General features: G+C 46.2%; 1 protein-coding gene across 4 annotated transcripts; it reads right to left on the bottom strand.

The window, feature by feature from the left end:
* Positions 1-789: 789 nt before the first annotated feature.
* Positions 790-7,424, bottom strand: LOC307074330 (uncharacterized protein). Of its 4 annotated transcripts, none has more exons than XM_079734432.1 (9): positions 7,131-7,424; positions 6,091-6,226; positions 5,197-5,480; positions 4,624-4,690; positions 3,869-4,140; positions 3,296-3,362; positions 2,541-2,812; positions 2,298-2,361; positions 790-1,780 (listed from the first exon to the last, which is right to left on the bottom strand). In XM_079734432.1, exons 1-9 carry the CDS (start codon positions 7,182-7,184, stop codon positions 876-878), a joined length of 2,121 nt encoding a protein of 706 aa, XP_079590558.1. In that variant the 5' UTR covers positions 7,185-7,424; the 3' UTR covers positions 790-875. The 4 variants fall into 4 exon arrangements, with proteins under 4 accessions (XP_079590558.1, XP_079590560.1, XP_079590559.1 ...); XM_079734434.1 differs by having other exon boundaries at positions 3,296-3,359; XM_079734433.1 differs by having other exon boundaries at positions 4,624-4,687.
* Positions 7,425-9,271: the final 1,847 nt, after the last annotated feature.

Genomic DNA, 9,271 nt, shown 5'->3' with positions numbered 1-9,271 from the left:
CATTCTTGTCAATAAGTTCTATTTTGTGTCAAATAATTGATTTCTTAAGGATCCAAGTAATCAGGATAATGTACATGATATTATCCCTTGATGCAATGTGTCAAACGTTTCACTCAACATTTAAAAAAAAAGATACCACATTCATTGGTATCTTTTAGACTTGAAGTTAACATGATAAATTCATCATCTTTTCATTTAACTTTCGTTAGACAAACAAGGAGTGAAGGGTGACCAATGCTAGGAATCTTCTGACTCTGTCTCATTAGAATAATGCTGCATTCTAGAGGACCGGCATAAACTGACACAAGCATCACAGATCTAGACATTTAACCAGTGACCTTTTTCAGTGGATCCTCTTCAACCACGATTGCCTATTGTGATCCAAGGTATGAACTAGAAAATAATGGCAGTAGAAAGACAGCAATAAGAAAGGCAAAACAAGAGGTAGTTGGCATTAAGGACATGCCCAAAGGTAAGTGAAACTAACACGGTCATGAGATAGTTGTGGAAATATCAAGAGTAACTTTAATATACAATTGTATTCAAATGATATAAACCCTGTTTATATAATTACGAGTCAATTTAAAGGAATTTATTTAAATGTTTGAAATTGAAAGGTGTTAAGATTGTTTGCATTTGCAATTGAACGAATGCTTGGTAACTTTGCTGCCTGTATCTTCCCATGATCAAGCTCTAAAATTAAATAAAATATTTTACAGTCAGAAGTGTCCTAGAAATAAGATATTCACACAGACATCATTTGTCAAAAATAAAGTCAGAAATCGAATCAAACGTTGGAAAGCGTTTAATCATGATAAAAAAAAGAAAAAGGCAGCACATTTTTTAAAATACAGGATAGAGACGCGCATCGTGCATTAATCGCACCTGAAGGGCTTCTCGCCGGTGTGAGTCCTCATGTGGCTCTTCAGGTGGTCACTTTGACTGAAGCGCTTCGTGCATTGGTCACACCTGTAGGGTTTTTCACCAGTGTGAGTCCTCATGTGTCTCTTCAGGTATGTGTTCTCTCTGAAGCGCTTTGCGCATTGGTCACACTTGTAGGGCTTCTCCCCGGAGTGCGTTCTCATGTGGGTCTTCAGATTCTCTTTCTTACTGAAGCGCTTTTTGCATTGGTCACACTTGTAGGGCTTCTCTCCGGTGTGAGTCCTCATGTGGCTCTTCAGCTTGTCTTTCCGAATGAAGAGCTTCATACATTGGTCACACTTGTAGGGCTTCTCCCCGGAGTGCGTTCTCAGGTGGATCTTCAGGTGTTGTTTCCGACTGAAGAGCTTCGTGCATTGGTCACACTTGTAGGGCCTCACCCCGGAGTGAGAACTCCTGTGGAACTTCAGGGAGGAGCTATGACTGAAGCGCTTCGTGCATTGGTCGCACCCGTACGGCCTCTCGTCGGGTTCGGTCCTCATGTGGACAATCATATTGGCCTTGTTGGGAAAAACCTTGCCACACAAGACACCGGGCCGGCCCTTGCGGCCGCCCCGATGCCCAGTCAGCTCCTCAAGGCGGACCAGCCGCACGCTGCAGTTCAGGCTCTTGGCCGCGCTGCGGTCGGCGGACAGCGAGCTCAAGGCCTCCGGTTCTGACGCGGTGAAGAGTGTGTCATGGCCGTCCACCGCCAGTGGGCCCTCCCCATTTCCATAGACGCTCAGGATCCGCAGCTCCCTGTTGTGACTGGACATGTGGGAGGAGCCAGGGGCGTCCACACCCAGACTCTCTGAGGTGGCGCCGCGCTGCGTGCTACGGTCTCTAATGTCATTGCCGTCTTCTTCAGAGAGGAAAACAAAGACAGAAAGAAATGTTTTTAGTTCATTATTTGCACAAAGGGATACAGTATGTACTTTGTACACACTGGTGTATTGGAAGAAATCGATTTTGACACTTTCTTTCTAACGTCTTTTTGTTAATTATGCATTTCCCTTGTTCCCCTTGGGGGGGTCAAGGGTCAAAGGCTCCAGCTGAGAAGGCACCGCTACGTCTCTGCCTTTTAAGGATGTGGGGAGGTCATCAAGACACAACCCAGGTCATCTGTGGATTCCGATAACCTGTTTTACCAATACTGTAGTTATGCTGGGAATCAGAGCGGATGCAGCATTCCTGACACCTGCCATGAAGAAGATGTAAATCATTCTACTATAAACTGTATAATAGTCCTTCTGTTTTAGCAGGGTGCCAGTCAAGATGCTTTTCAAAAGAGGACAAGGCATTTTAGCGTAGGTAGAATCGAGTACATTCTCAGTTGATCCAGTTCGTTTGCTTGCATGGATGCAATGTGTATTACTAACCTACAGCAGGCATGCCTCCACCAATATCCTCTTCAACCTTGATTGAAATGGTGGCTGGGGTCTGCTGCTTTCCACATGAAGAAGGAAACACACACAAGACATTCTTTCATTTGCACAGAATAGTTGTTAATCCCCACTACGACTCATTGAATCATAAAGGGGTGTGCTTTCTAAGGGTGTGGGCTGCTGTTGTAACAGAGGAAGCCTCTCATTTGGATGGTGAATAAGAAGATGATTTCCAACCTGCACACTCAGCTCCTCAGGGCGGACCAGCCGCTCGCTGCGCTCCAGGCTCTTGGCCGCGCTGCGGTCCGCAGACAGCGAGTTCAGGGCCTCCACTTCTGACGCGGTAAAGAGGGTGTCATGGCCGTCCACCGCCAGTGGGCCCTCCCCTTTTCCGTAGACGCTCAGGATCTTCAGCTCCCCGCTGTGACTGGACATGTGGGAGGAGCCAGGGGCGTCCACACCCAGACTCTCTGAGGTGGCGCCGCCCTGCGTGCTACGGTCTCCAAAGGCTTCGCCAAATCAGAGAGTTTAAAATGTGTACTGCAGACAAAGATTCAGAGTTTTGGAGAGGGATGTCTCCTCCAGTACCCTCCTCCCTAGACTCAAAGCTCAAGCAGGGGGGCCAGGTGGGGGACACTGAACGAACACCAGCGCAAAATGATCTGAGCACAACATGACATGCGAGACAAGCGCAATTATTCTATTTTGACAATAACAAGCGACAACATGTCCTTCCCTGTAAGCTGATCAGCTAACATTTATACATTTTGAATTCATTGATGTTTGAGAATGATAAACCAGCTCATTTGATATTCATCTTGAAACCCTTCTGGGCTCTTGACTGATTCCATCTTTGAAATGCAACTCCCAAGTTTGACTCGTGTTTAACAGGGCGCTGGTCATGATGCTTTTCCTTTTCAGCGCAGGTAGAATCTAGTACATTCTCAATTGGTAGGTCGTTTGGTTGCATGGATGCAATGTGTATTACTAACCTACAGCGGGCATGCCTCCACCAATATCCTCTTCAACCTTGATTGAAATGGTGTCTGGGGTCTGCTGCTTTCCATAAAGAAGGAAACACACACAAGACAAATTCTGTCATTTGCACAGAATAGTTGTTAATCCCCACTTACGATAGACTGGGTGCACCCAGCCTTTTCTGCCTGCGATTTGAGTTCACCCTGCAGAAGGGTCTGGAGAAGTGCAATTCATTTCCTTCTGCTTCCGATACATTTTTTCGGGAGCCAATCACCAAGTTGGTTAGTTCTCCCCCTGGCGCCCTATTGGCTGGTTTAACACAATGACGACAGGGAAGCGACGGCATGCAGCCATTTGCGTACAGAGTCAGTTGAAATAGGCCCGTTGATCACGCCTCTTGTGCTGAATAAAATGACAGCAGGTTCCCCAGGCCAAAGTGCAATCTACGATTGAGCTTGGTCTGGCAATAGCCAGGCTACATTTACGACTCATTGAATCATAAAGGGGTGGCTTTCTATGGGTGTGTGCTGGAGATGTAACAGAGGAAGCCTCTCATTTGGATGGTGAATAAGAAGATGATTTCCAACCTGCACACTCAGCTCCTCAGGGCGGACCAGCCGCTCGCCGCGCTCCAGGCTCTTGGCCGCGCTGTGGTCCGCAGACAGCGAGTTCAGGGCCTCCACTTCGGACGCGGTAGAGAGGGTGTCATGGCCGTCCACCGCCAGTGGGCCCTCCCCTTTTCCGTAGACGCTCAGGATCTTCAGCTCCCCGCTGTGACTGGACATGTGGGAGGAGCCAGGGGCGTCCACACCCAGACTCTCTGAGGTGGCGCCGCCCTGCGTGCTACGGTCTCCAAAGGCTTCGCCAAATCAGAGAGTTTAAAATGTGTACTGCAGACAAAGATTCAGAGTTTTGGAGAGGGATGTCTCCTCCAGCACCCTCCTCCCTAGACTCAAAGCTCAAGCAGGGGGGCCAGGTGGGGGACACTGAACGAACACCAGCGCAAAATGATCTGAGCACAACATGACATGCGAGACAAGCGCAATTATTCTATTTTGACAATAACAAGCGACAACATGTCCTTCCCTGTAAGCTGATCAGCTAACATTTATACATTTTGAATTCATTGATGTTTGAGAATGATAAACCAGCTCATTTGATATTCATCTTGAAACCCTTCTGGGCTCTTGACTGATTCCATCTTTGAAATGCAACTCCCAAGTTTGACTCGTGTTTAACAGGGCGCTGGTCATGATGCTTTTCCTTTTCAGCGCAGGTAGAATCTAGTACATTCTCAATTGGTAGGTCGTTTGGTTGCATGGATGCAATGTGTATTACTAACCTACAGCGGGCATGCCTCGACCAATATCCTCTTCAACCTTGATTGAAATGGTGTCTGGGGTCTGCTGCTTTCCATAAAGAAGGAAACACACACAAGACAAATTCTGTCATTTGCACAGAATAGTTGTTAATCCCCACTTACGATAGACTGGGTGCACCCAGCCTTTTCTGCCTGCGATTTGAGTTCACCCTGCAGAAGGGTCTGGAGAAGTGCAATTCATTTCCTTCTGCTTCCGATACATTTTTTCGGGAGCCAATCACCAAGTTGGTTAGTTCTCCCCCTGGCGCCCTATTGGCTGGTTTAACACAATGACGACAGGGAAGCGACGGCATGCAGCCATTTGCGTACAGAGTCAGTTGAAATAGGCCCGTTGATCACGCCTCTTGTGCTGAATAAAATGACAGCAGGTTCCCCAGGCCAAAGTGCAATCTACGATTGAGCTTGGTCTGGCAATAGCCAGGCTACATTTACGACTCATTGAATCATAAAGGGGTGGCTTTCTATGGGTGTGTGCTGGAGATGTAACAGAGGAAGCCTCTCATTTGGATGGTGAATAAGAAGATGATTTCCAACCTGTACACTCAGCTCCTCAGGGCGGACCAGCCGCTCGCCACGCTCCAGGCTCTTGGCCACGCTGCGGTCCACAGACAGCGAGTTCAGGGCCTCCACTTCAGACGCGGTGAAGAGGGTGTCATGGCCGTCCACCGCCAGTGGGCCCTCCCCTTTTCCGTAGACGCTCAGGATCTTCAGCTCCCCGCTGTGACTGGACATGTGGGAGGAGCCAGGGGCGTCCACACCCAGACTCTCTGAGGTGGCGTCGCGCTGCGTGCTACGGTCTCCAAAGGCATCGCAGTCTTCTGCAGAGGGAGAAAAACTAATTGTTTTGGTACACTGTTTGCATAAAAGGAGGAAGTGTGTACACATGAAATAAACCATTTAAATTTGTGTATGTAACATTGAGCCAGAGGGTTTAAAATGTGTACTGCAGACAAAGATTCAGAGTTTTGGAGAGGGATGTCTCCTCCAGCACCCTCCTCCCTAGACTCAAAGCTCAAGCAGGGGGGCCAGGTGGGGGACACTGAACGAACACCAGCGCAAAATGATCTGAGCACAACATGACATGCGAGACAAGCGCAATTATTCTATTTTGACAATAACAAGCGACAACGGTTCCTTCCCTGTAAGCTGATCAGCTAACATTTATACATTTTGAGTTCAATGATGTTTGAGAATAATAAACCAGCTCATGTGGCATCTGTCTTCAAACCCTTCTGGGGTGGGACTGATTCCATCTTTGAAATGCAACTCCCAAGTTTGACTCGTGTTTTGGCAGGGTGGTGGTCATGATGCTTTTCCAAAGAGGACCAGGCGATTTAGCGCAGTTAGAGTCTAGCATCAGCCTAGAGTCTATGCTTCCTAGAATCTACTACATCAAAAGTAAATGTACTCAAGGTGGAAAGTACATACCTTCACTTGTAAAGTGGGGCGGCAAAGTCTTTAAGGATAGCTGTGTGCCTACAACAGTATGTGTTTCCAGGTGGTCTGTCTGGCAGGCAACATCGCTTGAGAGAAGCAGCTGAATGTAAGCACTTGATGTGCTGGCCTGTGTAGAGACAACAAGGTCCAATTAGTACTCAATGTATTACTTTGTATGTATTCCAGGTGCAAGTTGTAAGGAGACATAAGATAAGCATGTTTAGTGAGTTACATTAGCCTCACTTAAAATTAGATCTATGAAATGATAAAATTATGTTCCATAATTTATTTGTTTGCATATTTCATATATCTTAAAAGTTCATCTCAATACAATTACATCAAGCTCTGCAGAACCCTGTAAATAACCCATTGATTTGAATCAGGTGTGAAGGAGAAAATATGAATGGCCCTGGAACGGCAGTCAAACCCGAAACTCACTACCTGTGAACTCGTACCAGATCGATGTATAACATTATGCTGCGTTCAGGGGACACTTTTAGACCGTAAGTTACGAGCTTTAACGGAGGTCATCGATCTGGTAGAGGGTTGTGAAAACACGGGTTACGGGTGGCCTGGATCGCCTCATATGTATTTAGGAAGAGTTTAACAGGCCATAATTATCTCCTCATCAGTAAAACGCTAGAACTAATGCGGTCACGTAGATGGTAAAAGACGGTTGAATTCATTTGTAGTAGGGTGAGCAGACATTGTTAAAGATTCGGGACATTCCCTTGGTATCCAAGCAGTAGAGATCAGTGCCTGTACCCTTTGCCGAACTTTGCCCATTCTCGTGTGGTCCCCCTGGTTTGCAGAGGTGCCCACTCAGTCAGAACGGTTATCCAAATAACAAAGAAGTGTACAACACTCGCATTACAGTGTGTGTATTCACACACATACCGGATGCCGTCTACCTTTACATTAGAGACAGTAACTGGGCTGGTAGCTGTAGAGCTATTGCTACAGCAACATTATAAGGGTAACAAGGTAATATACAGTAAAGCAACACAATGATATGGCGATAGTTGACTTACTTGTCCGAGGTTTGTAGCTGAGCCGAGGAGAGTTGGTACTGATCCGGACTTCATTTTCAGACGTTCAGCAAGTCCAGCTTTGTATTGGCCCGAGTTGAGGAAGCAGTCGTCGGTGAAATGTTTGGCGAAGACTGGCGCATTTCCAGAAAAAATGGGCTCGTTAACACTTTTGTGTTAACGTGTACATCCAAACACTGAGCACCTGCCATGCTTCGCTCGTTTGCAAGCCATGATGTCTCTCCAGGAAAGAACTATGTGCGGGCTGAGCTCACGAGGTCGTAGCTCAATTTCTCATGGGCGGTCGGGACAAATCCTCTGGGCGGGCAAAGCAGAGGAAGGGGAGGTAACCTTTACCCGTATTTATATTCTTTTTTATTGAACATGTTTAAAGATAATACAAACAAAAGAATGAGCGATAAAATGCAAGAAATAAAATAAAAACTAACAAATGAGATCCTCAGGATCCTAAGCAACAAATATAGGGTTAGGTAATACAGTTCAAATAATACTTTTTTTTTTTCATTTTTCTTTTCTGAAGAGTTTTGATATAGTGGTACATTTTAACCCTTTGCAATGGTTCTTATTGGTGGTTGGTTGAAGGAACCACTAGGGGGCACACACACACACACACACACACACACACACACACACACACACACACACACACACACACACACACACACACACACACACACACACACACACATACACACATACACACACAGTGGCGGTCTTGACAGAGAGGCATAGGCCGCGGCCGCTTGGGGCCCCGTAGTAGGGGGGGGCCCTACCAACCTCCCCCCCCAACCAATACACAAACAGAGACAAAGCCAGACAATAAAAATTAAGAGTTAGGAAAAGGATTAGGAAATAAAGTTACCCAAGCATCTCAAATAAAAGAAAAAAGCTAAATAACGCTGGTAAGTATTCGGCAACGCTGGCAAAGATGACACCATTTTACGGCTACTGTTGGGGATACAGACGGGAACAGCGACGTCCAAAGCGTTGAACACGCTACAGCAGCAGCTAGCTGTGAAGTGGTGCTAGGGGAAGACCTGTGAGAAGACGTCAATAAGTAGGACTGTCTCAGAAGCGTGTGATGTGGAGAACAATCTATCTTTTCTCTCTCATGGAGAATTAGGTCCCTCTCTCTCTCTCACATAGGTTTGTTTGTAGAATGTTTGAAATGTTCAATCTCACTGTAATGCCAATTCACTTACAATATCCTGTATCTTGTACATGGGTTTGTTTGTAGAATGATTTAAATCTCAAGTGCAATGCAAATTGCAACCTCACTTATGCATAAAAGGAATTTATTCATCTTCGCAATTTTTATTTTCTAAGTATATGGCTGTTTGTGATGTTCTGCAAAGTATTTGACTGTTTATGGGGGTTTACCCTAAATACCTGTCTTGCTGGTTATATTGATTATTATGGCGAGCAGCACGGGAAGGACGAGACGGGAGCCCAGGTTCAATCAATTATGCAGTTCCGTGTCCCATGCTCCGCACGACTACGGACTGCCTTTATTAACGACCACCGAATTTAACAGAAACACGACACACCTGACCAACACACACAACACTCTCACTAATTGTCCCGATCACACTACACATCACACAACAATGGAACAACACACAATTAACACACAACCAATTAAAACCCCAAACCCGTTAACCCCACTTAACCGAACAACAAGACAAGTTGACAAAAGCCCCTTTTGTTAACTGACAACCCCAATTCCCAGGATCCCCTGCGCGACCCCGGAGGAGTCGCCACATTATTATTGAATCGAGGGACCACAGCCCGCTTAAACAGCTGCAATACCAGGCCTGGCCGCTGAGCACTGGGGGATTGCGGAAGTATGCACTGTTCCCGGGGGCTTGGCTACATACAGATCACTTCCGCGATTGCATGTCCGCACGTTGATGGTTTTTAGGCACTGTGGTGACTGTGGAATTAAATACTAACGCAACTGAAATGTTCATTAGGCTATTAACGATATTATAAAAATTTTACCGTAATGCACCCGTTCTTTGTCTTTGGATCTTTTGAATAAATGGATCAATACATGGTGAATCGCAATGATTGCAAGCAGAGGAACGTGAGAGTCATTGAGCAGCAGCTGAACCAGTCCAAAA

The sequence above is a fragment of the Pollachius pollachius genome (genome assembly GCF_949987615.1).
Source record: "Pollachius pollachius genome assembly, chromosome: 4".
Taxonomy (NCBI): Eukaryota; Metazoa; Chordata; class Actinopteri; order Gadiformes; family Gadidae; genus Pollachius; species Pollachius pollachius.
This window is presented reverse-complemented; position numbering and strand designations above follow the sequence as displayed.

What these genes read in the sequence shown, in the direction of transcription:
- LOC307074330 (XM_079734432.1), bottom strand. Translation starts at nt 7,184, where the DNA reads ATGAAGTCCGGATCAGTACCAACTCTCCTCGGCTCAGCTACAAACCTC. An exon ending in CTGAGGAGCTGAGTGTACAG is followed by an intron (nt 4,691 to 5,196) that starts GTTGGAAATCAT and finishes CTTTATGGAAAG; the next exon opens with CAGCAGACCCCAGACACCAT. An exon ending in CTGAGGAGCTGAGTGTGCAG is followed by an intron (nt 3,363 to 3,868) that starts GTTGGAAATCAT and finishes CTTTATGGAAAG; the next exon opens with CAGCAGACCCCAGACACCAT.